The sequence below is a fragment of the Chrysemys picta genome, chromosome 1 (assembly GCF_011386835.1).
Source record: "Chrysemys picta bellii isolate R12L10 chromosome 1, ASM1138683v2, whole genome shotgun sequence".
Classification (NCBI taxonomy): domain Eukaryota; kingdom Metazoa; phylum Chordata; order Testudines; family Emydidae; genus Chrysemys; species Chrysemys picta.
In genome coordinates, this window is record NC_088791.1 from 70253710 (window position 1) to 70275340 (window position 21631).

Genomic DNA, 21631 nt, shown 5'->3' on the forward strand with positions numbered 1-21631 from the left:
GCTTTCAGCCTCAAATTGCTCCCTCAAGGCATCCCTAATCCTTGCAGCCCCGCGCTGGACCCCTTTAATAGCCCTGCTCTCTGACTGTTCAAATTCAGCCTCCAGTTGTAGAACCTCCGAGTTCCTTGCCTAAGTGAATCTTTCATCCTTCCCTTCACAAATGTTATGGAGGGTACAGCACGCGGATAAAACCATGGGGACGTTGTCATCGGCCAGGTCCAGCTTCCCATACAGACAGCACCAGCAGCCCTTTAAACGGCCAAAAGCACATTCCACAGTCATTCTGTACCGACTCAGCCTGTTGTTGAACCACTCCTTGCTGCTGTCAAGGCTACCTGTGTAGGGTTTCATGAGCCATGGCATTAAAGGGTAAGTGGGGTCTCCAAGGATCACAATGGGCATTTCGACTTCCCCTATGGTGAGCTTCTGGTCTGGGAAGAAAGTCCCAGCTTGCAGCTTCCTGAACAGGCCAGTGTTCCAAAAGATGCATGCGTCATGCACCTTTCTGGGCCAGCCTACGTTAATGTCAATGAAACGCCCACAGTGATCCACAAGTGCCTGGAGAACCATAAAGAAATACCCCTTCCGATTAATGTACTCAGAGGCTAGGTGGACTGGTGCCAGAATTGGAATATGCGTCCCATCTATTGCCCCTCTGCAGTTAGGGAAACCCATTTGTGCAAAGCCAGCCACAATGTCATGCACGTTACCCAGAGTCACAGTTCTTCTGAGCAGGATGCAATTAATGGCCCTGCAAACTTGCATCAACACAATTCCAACGGTCGACTTTCCCACTCCAAACTGGTTAGCGACCAATCCATAGCTGTCTGGAGTTGCCAGCTTCCAGATTGCAATAGCCACCCACTTCTCCACCGTCAGAGCAGCTCTCAATCTCGTGTCCTTGCACTGCAGGGCTGGGGCAAGCTCATCACACCATACCATGAAAGTGGCTTTTCTCATCCGAAAGTTCTGCAGCCACTGCTCGTCATCCCAGACTTGCATGACGATGTGATCCCACCACGCAGTGCTTGTTTCCCGAACCCAAAAGCAGCGTTCCACGGTGGTGAGCAGGTCCATGAATGCCACAAGCAATCTTGTGTCATATGTGTTATGCGAGTCCATATCATTGTCAGACTTCTCACTGTCAGTTTGTAGCTTAAGGAGTAACTCGACTGCTAAACGTCACGTGCTGGCGAGACTAGTCAGCATATTCCTCAGCACTTCGGGCTCCATTCCTGCAGACCAAAAGGGAAGGCAGAGCACGCAGTACAAAAAATGTTGAAAGATGGCGCCAAATGTGGATGGAAGCACAGGGATTGCTGGGATGCGAAGCGATGCATCATGGGGCATTGGGACAGAACCCAGAATGCCCCGCCCCCTTCCCACAAGCCACAGTGCTGGAAGGGGAAGAGGTGCTCTGTGGGATAGCTGCCTATAATGCACCACTCCCAATGCCGCTGCAAGTGCTGCAAATGTGGTCACGCCAGTGCGCTTGCAGCGGACAGTGTGACCACACTGCAGTGCTTTCCCTACTGTGCTCTCCAAGGGCTGGTTTAACTTACAGCGCTCTACATCTGTAAGTGTAACCATGCCCTAACATACTGACTTGGTACTAGTGAAGGAACTGAGGGTCGGTTGGTTGGTCGTTTCATCCCCTTTTATGCCCCCTTTGCTCAAAGGCATGAAGGGAACAGGTGTGGCCCAAGGAACACTGCTGCCTGTAAGGTTCTGATCTCTGGCACACACCGTGCATAGATTTATAGACTCCAAAGCCAGAAAGGACCATTGTGATCAGGGCCGTCCTTAGGATTTATGGGGCCCTATGCCCGACAGCAGCCCGGGCTCGCATGTGTGTTTTAGATAAGGGTGGTCTTTTGAAGGATTTATTTAAAAAACTATATGTCTGAAGCTCCAAGCATTTAAGGCTAAAGATGAATACTCAGATTGTGCATCTAAAAATCTATGCAAGGATTTTTTAGAGCTGTGTTTCTATAATGTTCAGCAACACACTAATGAAATATTTTTAAAGCAAATTTTAAACTAAGGTCCTGTAGACTAACATATTCTGAGTAAATATTACAGCAATGCACAACTGTTTTTGTCAGTAAATTCAGAAACTGACAGTATATGGGGGGGGGGTTGGCAAATGCCTGTTAAATGCTTCATTACCACTTGAATGGCTCTTTAACAGTTTCAGTGTTGTGCTAATAGGTCTGGCAGGCTGGGAGGCTTTTTCACTTTTAAGAACTAGATCCCCTCCAGAGGAAGACTCACCGGGCTGCAGCAGCCAGCTGTGGTTGGAGCCTGCAGGAGGGATCAGAACACAGATAGGAAGAGCAGGAAGGGTGGACACTAAGACCCAGGGGTGCCTCAAATTTTCGATGCGTATGCCTGAGGACGGCCCTGACTGTGATCATCTAGTCAAACCTCCTGTATAACACAGAGCACAGGACTTCCCCATAATAATTCCTAGAGCAGATCTGTTAAAGTTACACCTTATTTTCAGTCTGAAACAAGAAATGAAATACATGCAGATAATCTTGAAGAACTCCAGTTGCTATACAGGTAACTAACATTTATGTAAGAAGTGCATTGCTGTAGAGTTCACTAATTTGGGCCATTCTAAACTCTAGACGTTTCTGTCTGAAACTGAGGACGGGGTGGCAGTGGGGCGGGGGACGTCCCCTCCCCGCTCCCCACACCACCAGCTGGATCAACGCTGCTTGTTCCTCCCCCTCCACCCCCGCCAGGAGCGACATCGCATGCTCCTCTCCCCCGCCCCTCCCTGGCCTATTCTTTGCCCTGCCAATACAAACGCTCACTAAAACAGAAACTCACAGCTTTAGTGCAAAATTTATTTACCACAATTTCCTCATTCTTTTTTTGGGGCTGCTGAAGCTGATTCGTTTCCTGTTAGGAACACCCTATTAAGCAGCTGTAATTTGAAGATAAAACTCAGCTTTCCAGCCAAAACACCGTCTGGGGAGCTAAGAGCACCGTATATAGTCAAAATATTCTGCTTTCAAAGTTGGAAGATCAGAGAGACTCGAGAACCATGAAAATCACGCTGTCCCTTCCTGTGCTGGTAGTACTGGCTCTCTCAGTTTGCTGCTACTCTTATGAGCCAAGTACTTTACCTGATACAAGAGACAAACAGTTTATTGAGGAGTGTGTGACGGCTCATAACCATTTTCGGTCCCGGGTGAATCCAGCAGCCAGCAACATGCTTCACATGGTAAGGGGACCTTCAACAATTTTACACAATTTTACTCATCTCTTGCACACAGACGGTGAATGTTGCAATGGTGTTAACTGTTCTCATGAGGATTTACTTTTGTAACTGGCTACGAAAGCTTTTCAGCTATGCCAACCCTCCTTGAATCATAGTTTAAAACAAACAAACAAACAAACAAGAAACACAACCCCAAAGCCTGGAACCACTTCAGTAAGACTCCAGTTATCACAGCTGGACACATACCTGCTCAGTCCCTCTCCCAGGGTTCAGATGGATTTTTCAAACCTCACTTTTATGCTTGAGGTTTATGCTATGAAAATCCTCCCTGTTTTAAACTGTCACAGCTCACCAGCCCCTGTGTGATTTATGTGAAGCACTAAATATGCCCGTTAGTTGGTTTCCCTCCCCCCGCGCTCTCTCTTCAGTGTTGTGTGCTGTAAATCTACCCTGGAAGAGGTCACTGTCATCAAGTCACTTTGTAGAGTTTATAGCTGTTTGGTTACCTGCAATGCTGTTTCAGGACTTCATCCAAAAGAGGGTTATTCACAACTGCTCCCCGCCCCCTGACAGGACCCCCAGAACTCCCGACCCATCCAACCCCCTCTGCTCCCTGCCTGTCTCGACCCCTCTCCACACCTCTGCCCCCCGACAGCCCCCCCAGAACCCCAGACCCATCTAAACCCCCCTGCTCCCTGTCCCTGACTGTCCCAACCCCTCTCCACACCCCTGCCCCCCTAACAGCCCCCCAGGACCCCCGACCTATGTAACCCCCCCGCTCCCTGTCCCTGACTGTCCCAACCCCTCTCCACACCCCTGCCCCCCTGACAACCCCCCCAGACTCATCTAACCCCCCCTGCTCCCTGTCCCTAACTGTCCCAACCCCTCTCCACACCCCTGCCCCCCTGACGGCCCCCCCCCCCAGAACTCCTGACCCATCCAACCCTCCCTCCCTGTCCCCTGACCAGGGCCGGCTTTAAAGAGCCCAGGAATCGGGCTGAGCTCCGGCTGGAGCTCTGCCCAGGGTTGCGGGGCTTGGGACCGGGCCGGAGGTGCTCAGCCGGGGCTGGGCGGGCGCGCTCGGCTGGAACCGGGGCTGGCGCTGCTGGGGCCTGAGCCGGGACGGAGCCGTTGGAGCCGGGGCCGGCGCTGCTGGGGCCCGAGCCGGACTGGGCCCATGCCGGCACTGCTGGGCGGAGTGTTCAGGGGAGGGGAGGAGGAGGAAGACAGCTGCGGGGCCGGACAGCGTGGTAAGGCTGCAGGGGATGGGGGGGAGCCGGAAAGGGGCTTTGGCTGCCCAGCGGCACTTGGCCGCCGCTTTTCTGTCTATAAATAGCCGACCGGGGGGAAATCCCGGACATTTTTAGATTTTTAAAAATCCCCCCTGGACGGCTATTTATAGACTGAAAAGCCAGACATGTCCGGGGAAATCCGGACATATGGTAGCCCTAATATTGGAGCTGTGGCCAAATGTATTCCAGGGAAATATCTGCCACCACATAAAATGTACTGTGTCCCTGCTCAGCAAGATCCCTGCCAACATTCTAATAAACTCATTTGCATATATGGCAATTGGAATGACCAGCGACTGTGAATCCACTACCAGGAAAGAGGTGGCCACTAAGCAGCAGAACCTATGCACACAGAAGCCATGAGTAACTTTGCTGAGACAACAACTGGAGAGGCAATTCTTTTTTTCTGGATAAACACCACAAATTGGAAGTTGGAAAGTGGTTTTTCTTTTTACAGTTATGAGAATAGTGTTTGTTAGTTACAGTACATGCTGGTTCAAAGTTTCCAGACAAAGCTGGCTCTCTCACTAGGTTCTATCTGGGTTCTGTCTGGCTATCCCCGTCGAGGTTCTTTTACTGGTGCTTATCACCATCCTGAGTCCTGTATGTCTTATTCAAAGGGCACTAGGATTGTATATTAATCAATAAATAAATCAAACCCCCCTCCAATGAGGTATCTAATGTGGAGGAAGCAATAGGGGAAGTGCCAAAAATCTATTACAAAATGCAATGTAGTGTAAAACCACATACTGCTTAGCTCTTCAACAATTAAAAGTTAAGTATGACTACGACAAGAGGATTACAGTATTTCACTTGGAGCCCTGGTTTACCTCAGGGCAAATCTACACTACAAAATTAAGTTGACCTAAGTTACACTGCTATATAGCCACCATAGTAATTGAATCAATGTTACATGTCCACACTACACTCCTTGTGTTGGTGCTGTGCGTCCTCACCAGGAACGCCTGCACTGATTTAACTGCTAGCATGGGGCATTGTGGGACAGTTTCTGAAAGACAGCAACAGTCAATGTAAGCAAACCAGGTCTACACTGACACTGCGGCGACCTAACTACAGCAACTTACGTGCTACATCTCCCTCAGAGGTGGAGTTATTAAGTCAGTGTAGAGGGCAACTTACATTGGTGGGAGCTACATATTATTTGGAACACTTACAGAGTTAGGTCAATATAAGCTGCCTTATGTCGATCTAACTCTGTAGTATAGACCAGTCCTCAGATGAGGCTCAGGTTTCGATCTAAAGACATAAGAGAATGAACTCAAGACATTCCATCTTTTTGAAAACAGCCTTTTTAAAATGGAAATATGTATGTGAGAGGCATTTCCTCTTTCTCTGCATGCAAGCAACAAAAATACAAGAAGAGGCTGCTGGCAGTGTTTGTGGTATCTTCAGAATCTAAAGAAAATGTCAATTTCAAAATAACTATACACATCTTACTGGGAGGTTACAGTGGCATTACCAAGGAAGAGAGATTGTCAGATTTTTCATTGCAAACAAGTTAACTGACAAATGTAACCCTTTTCCCTTGCTCAGTTTGTGGGAAAGCACTCTTTGGGCCTGATCCAAAGGCCATTCAAATCAATGGACAGACTCCCAGTGACTGCAATGGGATTTGGATCTCACTTTCCTGCAAGTATTCAGCAGTTTTCAGCTGTTCACAAACTGTTCACTTTGGGTACGTTGACACTTTTGCAGGTACCGTGCTTCCCAGCACAGGTAAACAGACAAGAACTAGCTCTGCTCGAGCTGGTTCACTAAAAATAGGAGTGTAACTGGGCTAGCATGGGTGGCAGCTTGGGCTAGCTGCCTGAGTGCAAACCTGCCCACAACCTCAAGGTACCGAATCTGGCAGCTAGCCTGAGCCACCGTCCATGTTGCCCTGCTACACTCCTATTTTTAGCATGTTAGCCGGAGCAGAGCCAGCACATCTTTCTACCCATACTGGGAAGCGTGCTCCCAGATGCAATGTAGGGATATTCTTTGCCTGTTTGTTACAGGGTGACCAATGGCCCACCACAAGTCATATGGCATTGTTTCTGCTCCCTAATTTGATGTGTGAATTATTTTTAAATGTGAGAACAAAAGTGATGAGGAGTTAATGAAAAATAATGAATATGTTTTCCATGTGGTATTTGTACAAAGACCAGCCATTCCTCACACACTCCTATTGGCTTTTCACATGAATCAATCTTTGTTTATGTGAACAAAGATGCATTCACGAGTTATAAATGTGGTCAAACAAATCTGAGTGTTTACAAACACTGTTTTTGCAGGAGTCAACCAACTCTAGCTAGGAGTAGTCACATAAAGAGGAAAAAATACACAGATTTTTTGGGGGGTAGAGGAGAAAAATTGAATTGTAAAGAAGAACAAAAACTACAGAACTGGTCCCCCAAACTCTCTGAACCAAATTCACTACTCACAACCATTGACTGGGTCTCTTTCTTATAACTCATAGGGGTTGCACAGATGTAAACAGGAGCATTACTCTTAACTTGCAATAATATTAAGGCTGGAATTGGAAAGCAGTCTCTTGTAAATATTCATTCAAGCAGATCTATTGTATTTGTTCTCTTTAAAAATTAAGGAAATGTCAGTAATTTAGACAAACTGTTACTTGATAAAAGCTTGATAAACCGAAATACGAAAAAACAAACTTAACTAATATTTTGTCAGGCAAGTTGTTTTTATATCAATTTTGTGAGACAAATCCAAGCAAAGTCAACAATTTAAACCATAAAAGCTGACATTATAACTCACTGTTCTGAAAGGAAATCACCTCAACTTGAGTTAGTGACTAAATGGTAGATAAAACTATCTTAGCTTTTGTTGATTTATGCACAATTCACTTTTACAGTCTTAGCTACAAAAAGAAAGGGAAGAAATATATGTTTGCAGTGGGTTATAAAACATCTCTCTAAAAATATATTTAGAAATGACCTCAGTTTAATACTACTGTAACATAATACAGTTTTCAGCATATTTCAAGTACTGTACTTAGATAAATGTCATAAGCTACATTTCATAAAATTTACAGTCTCATTGGGTTAGTTTTACATTTCTAGTAATTATTTAGTCCTTGACAGAGTAGTCAGTATTGATAATTAATTTGAAAAGAAGAAAGTTTATTTACAGAAGATGCAACAGAGAAATTCCACAAGTTAAAAATTTTCTAAAAACCAAAATACCTCATGCAAGCATGGAATTGATTGGGTCACTGAATTTTCACTATAAAAAGGGGTCTTTTTAAAGATACAACTGTAAGATCCCAGGGTTGAGTTTTCAGAAAGACACAACAACTCTACATTTGTCCCAGGAGGCTTTGTGTGTACAAAGAAGAAAAAGCAAAACCAAACCAACACTTGTGCAAATAGGCATTTGAGTACACAAATTTCATAGACAGCCATTTGACTGTCTGATTTGCATAGGTAAATTCATATTTGTTTATGCAAATATGGATTTGGAGCCAACATTTGCACTCACAGAACTTTGCTGACTGTCCATAAAACTGGACAGATTTGCTCTGAAATGCCTATGGTGTTCTTGAAAATTAGTTCTTTAACACAGTAACGAATCCCCATTTTTTACTAAAGAGAGCTTAAATGCCTATATTTGTTTTCCAAACAAGTTTAGTGTTTGCCTTATAAATCCAGGAGTCCAGCAAAAACAGAAATTTGATGTGCCTGTCTGAATGAGTGGTTAAACTTATCAAAAATGAGTACACAGGACTGTTTATCAGCTAGTTCCATAAAATTCCCAGAGCCTTTTCTTGGAAATCTCCAAGGAGGCCAGGAATGAATAGATATGCAGAACATATGAAATTTTCACATCCGTGAATGGCCTCTCTAGGAAATTCCTTTGCATTACTGTTATGCCAATGTAACTGAAAATGGTTTGTGTCTATCTTTACATTTGGCAGAGCTGGGACCCAGATTTGGCAAAGACAGCCAGAGCATGGGCAAAGAAATGTCAGTTTAAACATAATATCTATCTCAAGATACGCGGGAAGGCCCACCCTACCTTTACTTCTGTTGGAGAAAACATCTGGACTGGCTCTCTTCGCATGTTTTCTGTGACTGCAGCCCTCACTAATTGGTACAATGAGTTCAAACACTATGCCTATGACACTAACACTTGCACCAAGGTGTGTGGCCATTACACTCAGGTAAGTCATTTGCTACATTTCTCCATCTGAACTTCAGAATTATTTTTGTCCATTGTAATTTAAAATGGGAGATTCCTATTCCAATTCAACAAACTATTTTCTAAGTCTTGTAATCACATTGTGCACATGCTCTTTTTATTTCACTGTTTTAGAAAGGGCCCTTGAAATAAAGAGGATTTTTTTTTAACCCTTTAAATTTAATCTTATTTTTGTTTCCCTGAAAAAGACTCCCTGAAAAAGACTCCCTTCTAGCGAGGAATCAGATACAGACCCTCAGGCTAGTAATAGCAGTACAGGTTATTTAAGAGTTTGCTCAAAATCAGAATGGGGCAAGACTGGAAATTGGCTACAGGATCTTTCAGTTTTAGGTCAGCAATTCAAAAAAATCAGGCTCAGATTGGTAATGACTAAAAAATAATTATTACTGTTATCAGCTGTGTAATCCAGAAGCTATTTGCAATGCACAACTTTACTGGTTCTATATTTATGAAAAATATGCATCATTTTTATGTGCAAGTAGGAGGTTTGCTTTATATCAACTATCTAAGTATTCTCACATATATACAGCTCTCGCTTTTATAAAGAGTCCCATTAAAAACTGCCTTCTGACTCTACAGTGGAATATATGTTAAATGAATTTGTGGCATCAGTCCAGTTCATAGCAGATAAGGTTCATGTCTCCTGTTGGCAGTCTCACCGAAAAGAGGCTAAGGATCATGCGGACATGAAGGCTGAGCTGTTGAGCTTTGCCTATAGACAAAAAGAGGATTTCAGTTTCTGGGAGTATCATACCAGCATTTTTTGTGAGCAATAAATTCACTAAAACTAGTTATAAAAAAGTTTAAAATAGGGTGGAGGAATGGTTATCGAGCAGAAAGTCACATTCCTGGAATGTTGAGAGGCAGGAATCCAGCTGAGAGCCTTTCATTCTCATTGGATAAAGGGTAACTTTAGGTACTTTGAGCCAAACTGTGCTCTTAGATAAATGTACATAACCCAACTGACTTCAGCATATGGGAAAATTGAGCTTAGTGAGAGATGAGCTGAATTGGGCCTTTATTGCACGTCATGTCTTTGAACTGTTAACACTTTTCCAGATAGAAAAGTAGTGCTGGTCAGTGGACTACAATTAAGTAAATGAGACAGATTAAAAACACCTAACCCTCACGTTTGCTAGAAGACGTCAACTACCCTGGCAAAGTTATTTTCCTAGTCACACAAGATCAACATATGAAAATGCATTAGTGGAAAGAATTCCCGTTTGCCAGTGTTTTCAAGAATTTAATGTCTCCTCCGGCATTACATTGTGTTGACTATACATTGCATTACATATTTTGGGACTGGCTTGGTTACTTTGTAGAAGCCAATCCCTGTACCACATTCTCTTTCCACACATGACTTAGGCTCTGTCTACATTAGCACTTGTTGGTATAACTTATGTTGCTCAGGCGTGTGAAAAAACACACAGCCCTAAACGACATAAGTTACACCAACAGAAGCACCAGTGTGGACAGCGCTATGTCAGCAGGAGATGCTCTCCCTCCAACATAGCTGCTACCACTCATTGGCGGTGATTTAATTATGTTGATGGGAGAGCTCTCTCCTGTCGGCATAGAGTGGCTACATGGGAAATCTTACAGCGGTGCAGCTGCATCGGTACAGCTGTGCCAGGGTCAGGTCTCTAGTGTAGACATGGCTTAACTTGTACCTCATCTTTATGTGCCTGACTTATCCATTGTAAATGGTTCCCTGGATGTTCCACCTTTTCTTAGCTAGTACAGACATTCTGTTTCCAGCCTGCTGATCCATTTACCTCCCTAGTCCTGTCTCCCAAGAAATGAGGCCTCACCCATGTCCAATTACTCATGTCAAGCCAGGCCGACACACGGGACAAGTAAAGAGTCCCTAAGATACATTTTTCTTAGTTCATCAATTCTGTGTGTCACAAGTACAGTAGCAGTCTCTCTGTAGTCCCATGAATGTTAAATCAGGTATTTTATTTTGGCTTATATCCACTTCTTTTCAGGTTGTTTGGGCAACAAGTTACAAAGTTGGCTGCGCTGTTCACTTTTGCCCTACAGTAACAGGGTTTGGAGGATCTAATGCAGCACATTTTATTTGCAACTATGGGCCAGCGTAAGTCCTCTCATTACAATTAATTTACAAGGCTGTGGTGTGGGGGAGGAGGAATGACTCATGTTACTTTCTGGTAAACTCATATGGATAATGCTTGAAGCAGCAATGGGATCCTCCAGAGAAAGCCATGCCCAATTCTCTTTGATCGGGGAGAGGGCTACCCACTGGAATCAATAATGGGGCCAAAGAAAAAGGTAAAATAGGGGAGATGCTGGAAGATGGACTGCATTGAATATTTGAGCAACTGATCTACTGACTGGTGTCCTCACTGGCAAACCATACAGTTGATGCTACTTCTGAGCATGCATAGAAATTTAAGACTTTTGGGGGGCTCAACCCAAATTTTGAAATTTAAATTCAGGGGATTTAGCCCTAAAACACAGAGCCTTTATCTGTGTAAACCTCTCCACTCCTTTTATCTATTCAGTGGCCCTTTGGGGGAGGGGAGTAGTTCTCCAACTTAACTATGTCATTCTACACATAGGGTATGTCTACACTGCAGTTGGAGGTGTGGTGGTAGCTTGGATGGACATACCTGAGCTAGCTTTAATCGAACTAGAGCAAGTACTAACAGCAGTAAAGCCGCAGTAGCAAGGAGTCTAGCCTAGGCATGCCACCCAAGTAAGTACTTAGGGTTCCAGGCTCGCAGGCCAAGTAATTACCCAGGGTCTTGGGCAGGCTTGTACAGCCCCACATTGAAGCCCATGCTGATGTGACTTCACTGTACTCCACACTCAGGCTAGCTAGTTTACATGATGCACTTATCCCTCCCTCACCCCCAATTGCAGTGCAGACATACCCTAGGGTAACCAAGATTGACTATAATACAAGACTGTACTCGTAAAATATCTCAAAACAGTGCTTTATAAAGTGTAATGCAGTATCCTTGGACTTCTAATACATCTCGATACTGTGTGAGCCAGCATCCTCTTGGTGTCCTTTACCGCTGCTGAATAGTGGATTGAAACTCTATATGCTGTGTTTCTTGTACACCCAAATTCTATCCTTTAGCATGTGAGTTAAAGGAATCAAACGATACTTCATTTGGGCATTAGTTCCACGAGTGTGCCATTTGATTTAGTGACATTCAACCCTATGCAGGGGGAGAGCACAAAAACTATGGACCACTTAAATTCCACTTAATCCTTCATTGGAGTGCTTTGTCCTCAAGAGGGTTTACTTGAGATAAAACAAATAAATCTGGGATGAAATCCTGGCCCTATTGAGTTCAGTTGGGCTAGAATTTCACCCAGAAGCTCTCTAGAAAGGAAGGAGGGTGTGAAAAGAGAGAGAGGGAGAGACAACTGATTCCTATAACAGTCTGATAGAAACTGAAATAAAATAGCTCCCTTACAGATTCCCAGCCAGCCTGGCAGGGATTCCTCTATATTAAAAAGGTGCCATGTGCACAAAAGAGAACAGTAACTCTTTCAGTGGCATAGCTAAATACCAGACTTCCAAAGTTCTCAGCATCTGGAAGTTGAAATTTGGCAGTGTTAAACTCAGGAAAGAAGATAGTTTTAATGAAGTTTTGTCTGCGTTCCTAAACATGGGGTCCAGTCAGGGCCGGCTCCAGGGTTTTTGCCGCCCCAAGCAGCCAAAAAAAAAAAAAAGCCGCGATCGCGATATGCAGCACTTCCGCCACGACTCTACCGCCGCCGCTTCATTCTTCAGTGGCAATTCGGCGGCAGGTCCTTCCCACCGAGAGGGACTGAGGGACCCGCCGCCAAATTGCCACCGAAGAGCCGGACGTGCCGCCCCCTTCCATGTGGTGCCCCAAGCACCAGCTTGCTACGCTGGTGCCTGGAGCCGGCCCTGGGTCCAGTCATTCCTGCTCTCCTCCATTTCACTGCATGTTCTGTGTGCAGGGGACTCTGCTGTAGAATTTCCGCATGATAAAATAATTGCAACAAAATATGAACACAAGATATTCAAATTCTTCCCAAGGAGGTCAATATCAGAACAAAGTTGTTCCTCTTTGCAGTGGGAATTATCCAACACAGCCTTATAACGCAGGAGCAGCATGCAGCAAATGCAACGGTGAGAAGTGTGTGGATAAGCTATGTGGTAAGTAAAAAGGAAAGTCCCTAACTGAATGATATCATATGGAAAGACCCATATATAAGACACAATATCAATGGACCATTGTCATAAGACAATGGTGGCTTGCTCTCAAGTACGTTTGAGATCCTACATCCAAAAGCCAAGTATGGTGGGGATCCACATGGAGGAGGAAAAGAGAATATGAAGAACCCCTTTTCCACCCCAGGTAGCAAGAGACACTAGTGAGCAGTAGGATGGAGCCAGGCTAATACCCCCACCAGTGCAATAAAACCGCAAGGGAGTGGCTAGCCAGCCTGGGATCACAGCTAGGCCCAACCTTCTGTAAGCGTATGATTCGCTCCCCAGCATGTGCTTGAGGTGGTGAGGCAGAGAGGCAATATGCTGGTTTTTCAAAAGGAACATGAAGCAGCCCAGCTGGAAAAGTTTTCAGAAAATGTTCAGCCCAGTGACTGTACCACTGTGGATAAATACTTAATAGTCATTGGGCCAGAGACAGAGAACAACACATTACAATCCACCTGGGGAGGTGGAAGACCCAGGGTCCAGTCCCCTTGCTCCAATCTCTCTTTTGTTATTCATCCACAGTGGAACGGCTTCAATAGAAGAGACTGAGGGAGCCCCAAAATCATAATATCCCAAAGCGCAGGGGTTAGAACCTGCTCCCGGGGAAGGGGGAGACCCCTGTTCAAATCCTTCCCCTCCGCTCAGAGAGGGAGAGTGGGGAATTGAACCTAACTCTCCTACATCCCAGAAGAACACCATAACCACCGGGCTAAAAGTTATAAGGTGGGTGGCAGCACCAGCATCACTTCCTCCTCTGGCTGTTTTGGGTGGAGCAAGGCAGCACCTAACTCATTCCTGCAAGAGGTGCCTAAACTGCCTGACTCCAGGCTGTGGATTCCCATTCATGGATCACTAAGTAAAGATAGGGCCTAAGTCCAGGCTGCAGGGAGATGGGGCTATCTCAGAGGAAGTGGGGCTAAGGACACACCCCTCTCATCAGCATCTCCTATTGGCTATCTTAGGCTGCTCCCCATCTAGTGTATTGGCTTTTGTGGAATGCATTAATAGGCACTACTCTCTCCCCATTTATTGCATAGGGGCCTAACAGACTCTGTGGATCAGTGTTTGTTCTGTGATTTTTAGATGCCTAAAAGTTAAGTGTTGCGACATTCAGCATTGCAGCTCCTAGGTCCCTTTGTGGCTCCAAGCCTAAGTAAATAGTAGTAGCATTAGTTGCAGTTATCAAAATCTACTTCCTCCATTTCAGCTACTAGGGGCTAAAAGAAGCAGGTGGTTATGAGCAAGTTCTGTCTCAGCCAAGCCCGGAAGTATCATTGTGGAAATACATTATTCTCAAGTTTCCTCTTTTGGGCATTTTTCAATGTTTTATTAAAGTGAAACAGACATATTTGTATTACACCCTGGTGAGAAAAGCAAAGGTCCTGGAGCTTCTCATTATGTACTCAAGTTCTCAATTATTTTTCATTAAAATGGTTTCTAACGGGTAAATAATGTTCCTTTCTCTTCTCCTGCCAGAAAATCCAGAGCGTGAGAAAGTCATAAGTATGTATCACAATCAGATATTGTTTCTTGAATTTGTTACCTTAAGTACAGTTCTGCTTGAAAATAATTCCTCTTGTTTTATTTATAGGTAACTCTGGATGGTATCCAGACTGGGATAAAGCCATGTGTGACCAATACTGTATTACTATTCTAGTTTTAAGGCCATCATTAATTGTATTGACTTTTGGAGCTGTCTGGTTTCTACAGAAGCATTATCCCCAATTATCTATAAGTGACTAATATACATTTGAAAGATTGCAGGAATACTTCAGGCTGTTCTACTCCTATTCCACATGCAGATTTCCCCTATTCCACGTGCAGATTTATTAGTGCAGGGAAATCTAACACAATGATCTGTAGAATGAGGCCTAGTCTATTAATGATGAGTGCATTTATCTATTTTCAAATCACATGCAAAAAAAGCCACCCACAACCCTTAATCCAAGGTAATTATCTGAATATAGGTGAAGGCTCACTATAATTTGCTTGGTTAAGGGCCAGAGTTAAGGGCATGCATTCACCCTTCTCTTTTATGTGCTCTGATATTTGAGGACCTAACTGCATAAGCTTGATGACATATTAACATGTAGCTAATTGCTGCTGTCCTTACCTGAAGGAGTAGTCCAATAGAAGTCAATTGGACTACTCATGTCAGTAAATGAAGCAAGATTTGGCCTGTAACCTTATGCATTTGACACTGTAGGTGTTTAGTTTTTATTTCAATGTTTGAGGGGATGATGAGAAGAGTCACAAATTCCTTAGCTAGCAGGCACCCTCAGTCCAGCCACAGGCCATCTGGTGCCAATCCTCATCTTCCTGCTCCTCAGTCATATGTGCATTTCCTGACAGGCACCAGTTAGAAACAGGCGACTAGTGTTTGTTAATACTGCGCGCTGAGCACCGGATATACCTGCGCATTTATTGAAATGCGCATTCCCTCCCGGAGCATGCGAAGTGTAAACATTTGTAACTGTAAAGCTACTGATTAGATTTTCTTCACTTAGATCTTTTGATTAGATTGTGAGCTCTTTGAGACAGGGACTGGGTGGAAAGCACCTAGCATGGTGTGGGTACTACCATATTATACCAGAATATAAAGAACAATAGGCTCATGCATTTTAGAGTTTAATGAAGTCTAAAAGCAAGTCAAATAGAAGAAAATACTTCAAACGTTCATTAAAAGTTACCTATTTCACTTTATGCAACGTGCATCATAATTCAATAGTTATTGTTTAGGCTCTGTGTTTACCTACAAGGGACCCAATCCTGCAAACACTTAGGCATGTGAGTAGCTTTGCCTATGTGAACAATCCCATTAGTTTAACTGACTACTTATGAGAATGATGTTACTTATATTCATTAAGTGTTTGCAGGCCTGGGCCTCACTCCTCTGAGGCCCCAAAAATAAAAGACCGTCTCACCTCTTCCAGAACATTTGGGTGAGTAAGAAGGATTTTCAGCATCCCCTCTAGGGTGACCAGATGTCCCATTTTTAAAAGGGACAGTCCCATTTTTGGGAACTTTTTCTTATATAGGCGCCTGTTACCCTCCACCCCCTGCTCCGTTTTTTTACAGTTGCTATCTGGTCACCCTACCTGTGACAAATCCTGGGGCTCTGTCAAAGAGAGCAGGACTGTGCGATGATTTGGGGAATCTATGTGCAATCTATAAACTGTTTGGTGTTATTCACACTCTGTAAGCCCTTACCATTATTTTAAATTGTATTTTTAAACTGCATACTCCTTGTGCTAAACACAAAGGGAATGGTGCCTGTCTGTCTTTGAATGAGATTCTGATGGGCTATCAACAAATGAGTAGGCAGATCCTGAACAGAATTGAATGACTGAAGCCTAGGATCACCAGCTCTCTTCTCATCTCTGGAGGAGAGGAAAATCCCCAGGAGCGAAACAAAGAGACTGAGGTGTTGATACAGCCCTTTAAAGACTGGAGAGCTGAGAAGTTGGGGAAGTATTCACAGAAGGACTGACAGAGGAACAGTGATTGCTGGTCAGGCCAGGAGCTGGAGGACATTGACTGGAGGAGGGGGACAGACACAGTCACACACACAGACTTCATGTTCTCTCTGTGATCGTATGAACATCTGAGAACTGACTGAGATCTCAGCAGGGCTTTTTAGCGTCAGTCAACACGTCTTTGGACTTAGACTCCAGAACCCAATTAATCAGATTCAGGCCTTGGCTCTGATCATACAAGTGACGTTACATGGATGGACAACATAACCCATAAGGAGCCTAGTGCAGGTGTTTGCTTGAGTGAAGTCACATGCAGAGGTGTCCTTTATGAGCAGATTTAATTATATGCAGCCCAGCTCCTACTACTATAAGAGAGGAGCACATGGGGTCTGCTGCTGCTTTGTGGGAAGTGAAATTAAACACAGCAAGATTTCTCCTTCCTGACATAGCTTACTTTGTGCTCTATTTTACTACACTTCCTTATTCTCCCAGGAAGAGTTTAAAAAGTTTAGAACATTCACATGACATTTCAACATACACTCAAACATCCCTATGGAAATTCCCATGCAAAAAGCTTAATTAAGATGGTTGTAAATCAAACTTTAGATGCAAGACCCCAAACACAGAATTTATCAAAATGATTGAAAGTCAAGAAATTTAAAAAAGTTAAGGATCAATAAACAAACTGACCTGATGACACCCATTCAATGGCCACAAAAAACCCAAACTCCATTTCCAGTCATCCCAGTAAGTCATCATAACTCATCCACATTTTCATTATGAACTACAAATCCTCACTTTCTATACAATAAATGCAAATCACATACAGGCCATCAGCCTTAAACACAACCCCTTTTCTGCTTCAGCTGCTCTGTATTTCTAGTCCATAAACATTATAATCCAATCAGTTAGGAACCAGACAGCCCAACCAGTGTAGATTGTTGCTGGGAAAAAAAAAAAAATCACTATACCTTCCCTTTTCAATTCCTTACATAGCACACCATTAGAGCTATATACTCACATCCTCTCTTGAAATGAGAGACAAAATTAGCTAAGAATGATTATATGCAACCAGTTATAAGTCAGGAATGAACACTGGGTGGGCGTATGCATCAGTTTAAATTGTTTACAGAAACATAATTAGGCATTTCTTGATTTTCCAGTATATCACCTTTCTATCCCAAACCCCCTGAACAAGCCAACCATAAAAGAAACATAATGAATTTAAAAATACATAAACTCTTCCCCAAGCAGAGTTCTTACTCTGAAACAGAAGCGACAGAGATTCCATGAAGTTCACTGGGGACTTAGTTATTGCTAGCGATTTTATTTGGCAGGTGCTCACATACTGTAGTGATGGGTGGCAATATAAAACCCGAAGATCGATAGGGCTTTTTCTTTATTTTTTCTTTTTACTTGAACCTTAATTTTGCATTTCTTGGCTCTCTCTCACTCTCTCATATATGCACTATATACTATTTTTTTTAAATCTCACTTATCAAAGTTTCTCTGGGGATAGCAACATTCTGAATAAAATGCAGTCATATCTAAAGCCAAATTTCAGCACAGGTGACATGATCCTTGGCTGAAAAAGGAACACCATCAGCTTAACAAAAAAAACCCCCTGCACAACTCCGTCAAAGTTCCTCCTTCTCCCCCCCAATCCTACTGTTGTTGCATTCATTTAAAAAAAAATCTGAATAGTTGTATCTGTCATCATTTTATGTCTAGTTAGTTTCATTGTTCCCCTGTATAGGTAAATAAAGACCAATTCCGTATACATATATGTGAATAACTTTACTCCAGGCCAGGGAGTAGTCCCATCAAATTCAGTGCACAAATGACCCACCTGAGTTACAATTTGAAATTAATGGGGCTACTCTCACATATAAAGTTGTTCATATACATAAGTATTTGGAGTATTAGGGCTTTAGTTAGTTTCTACTGTTGTCTAATGGGTCTTTCAAACACTTACAAGGAAAAAAGAAAGTATGTTTAATAACTGGAAAAGTACAGTTGTAAAACTACAGAAGCAAGTAGGGATGCCAAGGGACAGGTGCTGTACTCCAGGCTACTTTTTGAACTCATATTTTAATTTACTAGATTTCATGTTGAGAGGGTCCCTTGAATATGGTCTTGGCAATTTATTCTTTTTACTCTCATTTCTATTATTACAAGATAGAAGTTTTTTTTTTTTGTATTTGATTGACTAGTTTCAGTGTTGCATCTGTCATACAGTAAACTAAGATTGAGAAGAGAACTATCCCAGTAGCTTCAAATATTTCCGACTATAAATGGAGACAAGCCCGAATGGTTGAGAAAGTGGCTTCCCTACATATATGTGAAATCTGTAAGGTTAGTGACAGGATTAGGAAAGAAAGATTAAATTAAAAGCATCTTATTACCAACATCTAAATAAGTACATTGTAAGACTTGTGGGAATAAAAGTTTCAAGTCACTGAACAGTTGCAGCCACATGACTCATTAGAGAAAAATCAAACAGAAATGTTACCTCAGAGTCTAATCTCTGAGAGCACAAATTGCAGGTGTAGCTGAGAGACAAAAACATACAACAGTTCAAGCATTACACAGTGCTATTTTATAACCCCAGTCAGGCAAGACAATCAGATACCAGAATATCAATACCAGAGTATTTTGAGGTCTAACTGACAAACATTTACAGAAGCCACTGAAAACAAATGGACATGCTTACCCCTTTTCAGGATCTTAAACAGCTATGCCCAATAGTCTGTGATGGGGTGGGATCTGAGTTACTACAAATAATTCTTTCCTGGGTGCTGGCTCTTGAGTCTTGCCCACATGCTCAGGGTTTAACTGATCACCATATTTGGGGTTGGGAAGGAATTTTCCTCCCGGGCAAATTGGCAGAGGCTGTAGAGGTTTTTCGCCTTCCTCTACAGTGTGGGACACAGGTCACTTGCTGGAGGATTCTCTGCACCTTGAGGTCTTTAAACCATGATTTGAGGACTTCAGTAACTCAGGCATAGGTTAAGGGTTTGTTACAGGAGTGGGTGGGTGAGATTCTGTGGCCTGCGTTGTGCACGAGGTCAGACTAGATGATCATAATGGTCCCTTCTGACCTTAAAGTCTATGAGTATAAAAAAGCGCTGATTTCTAAGTGAAGTTAATCAAAAAGTAATAGTTTTAGACTAGCAACATTTGAAGAAACCTTTATAAATTAGCAATGTCCTTTCCCCAAAGGAAAGAGCTGTCTGTTAATTGCTGACTCTAATTGCTCAGAACACATTACTTAATAATTCATTCCAGCTGGTCCAATCCTGCATTTAGCTAGCCTGATTCTCCACAGCCTTGCAACCTATGTTACTCCTGGGGGAATTCTGCACCAAAAAAATTAAAAATCCTGCACACAATATTTTAAAATTCTGCAAAATTCTGCATATTTTATTTGTCAAAATAACACAATATAATCATGCCAGTTTCAATTATTTTGGTAATTTATTTCAAAATACCTGTCAGCAAGTATGTCTATAACAATACAGACAACAAAAAAGATTCAGGAAATGTTTTTTGACAAATAGATTCCTTACTAGGCATATTAATACAGAATTCTGAATAATAATTCATTTAAACTACAATACAGAAATGTATTTCCTGCACCCCTCTGAAGCAGTGCAAAGGCTTGGGGGAGTCAGGGGTAACGGAGAAGCTGAGGGAGAGAAAAGTAATTGCTAGGAAGGAGCCTGGGTGTAAACTTGAAGGGTTGTTGGGTATGGGTGGGAAAGTATGGAACAGGGTTTTTTGGTGGGGAGGGGGGAATTATTAGGGAGCTTTCCCCATGCAGACCCTGGCTGACCCCTAGCCTATCCCATCAGTCAGACACAGCTGCCCCTGTCCCCATGTGTCCCTGCCCTCCCCCCCCACAGATACCCACTCTCCCCATCCGCATGTGTCCCTGCACCTCCTCAGCCAGCCCCTCCCCTCATCTCCATGTAGCCCTGCACCCCGACCCAATGTGTCTCTGTGCCCCTACTCAGCCATCTCCCTTCCCCCTGTAACTCTGCACTGCCTCCCCCTCTACACATGTGACCTTGCACCTCTCCCCCACCCTTTTGGCCCTGCACCTCCACTCCCATTGAGCCTCTGTCCCAGTCTGTCCTCCCTCACTGGTCCTTATGAGCCCCTGTCTGACTGCCCAGCAGCCCCACAATGTCTGTTTCCCCTAACCCCTGCCTCCTGATCTGGCCCAACAGGCGCTGTGAAGAAAGCAGGCTCTTTCTCTTCCCTATCGTAGCTGGGGCTTGCCAGGTGCAGCTGCTTTGTTCTAGCACCACACACCCTCTGGTTTATTCACTGTGGCACAGAATTGCCCCAGGAGTAATACTACGTATTCCTTTGCAACTGTGCAAAGTGGTACTATTCAGCTTTGGGTAGTCACGTACTGTCTTTACTCTAGGAGAGTCAACGTCACTGTGCCAAAGTTTGGATGGACCTTATACACTCTCACACTCCATAGAGTAGGCCATCCAAGACTTGATGAACATACTTAAATATTTTAAGAGAAAAACAAGACATGTTTTTTAAAGCAATCAATTTGATATATAAGCCAATCAAACGTTAACAAGGATACAACAATAATAAAGCAGTATGCAATGCACATGTGGTTCTTACCATTATTAAATAACTTGTCCGTATCAGTGGTGCCCATTAAACCTACATTGACTGTCATTAAGCCTCCCTTTTCAATTTGATTTTCATGGTGGGTAAGTGCGCCTGGTCCTAAAGATCCTAAGGATTCACTATAGATAGGACTTAGTTTTTAGGTAATTTTCATATTGAGCTTAAAGTAACCATACTTTAATTAGGGAGTCTGTCTAGATGATTTTTTAAAAATTAGATTAACCTTTTAGGTGATTAAAATTTCTTCATAATCTGTCCACTAATAGACAGTAACTAGATAGTATCATGCAATGTGTTTCAACCAATCGGTCACAATCTCTGGGGGTGATAGGTGTCATTGTAACTGAATGCACCATGTAGTCACACACTACACAGTATTAATCTTTATACAAAGTATGCCTTGTGTGGTATCATTTGAAAACTAATAACTTACTGGTTAATAATATCATGGTGAAATGTGTAGCAACATTATATGTAACATTATCAACATAAAATGAAATTAGTACTGAAATGTTGCTACCAG

General features: G+C 43.2%; 2 protein-coding genes across 3 annotated transcripts; one reads left to right on the plus strand and one right to left on the minus strand.

Moving 5' to 3' along the window:
- On the minus strand, positions 1-2408 carry LOC135973886 (uncharacterized). Its single transcript, XM_065559124.1, has 2 exons — positions 2275-2408; positions 1-1235 (listed from the first exon to the last, which is right to left on the minus strand). Exon 2 carries the CDS (start codon positions 1120-1122, stop codon positions 130-132), a length of 993 nt encoding a protein of 330 aa, XP_065415196.1. The 5' UTR covers positions 1123-1235; positions 2275-2408; the 3' UTR covers positions 1-129.
- Positions 2268-17262, plus strand: LOC101946930 (glioma pathogenesis-related protein 1-like). 2 transcript variants are annotated; one of them, XM_008164605.4, is made up of 7 exons: positions 2268-2565; positions 2899-3235; positions 8465-8710; positions 10737-10846; positions 12831-12913; positions 14450-14476; positions 14565-17262. In XM_008164605.4, the coding sequence occupies exons 2-7, from the start codon at positions 3056-3058 to the stop codon at positions 14714-14716; spliced, it is 798 nt and encodes a 265-aa protein (XP_008162827.2). In that variant the 5' UTR covers positions 2268-2565; positions 2899-3055; the 3' UTR covers positions 14717-17262. The 2 variants fall into 2 exon arrangements, with proteins under 2 accessions (XP_008162827.2, XP_005291395.2); XM_005291338.5 differs by having other exon boundaries at positions 2428-2565; positions 3029-3235.
- Positions 17263-21631: the final 4369 nt, after the last annotated feature.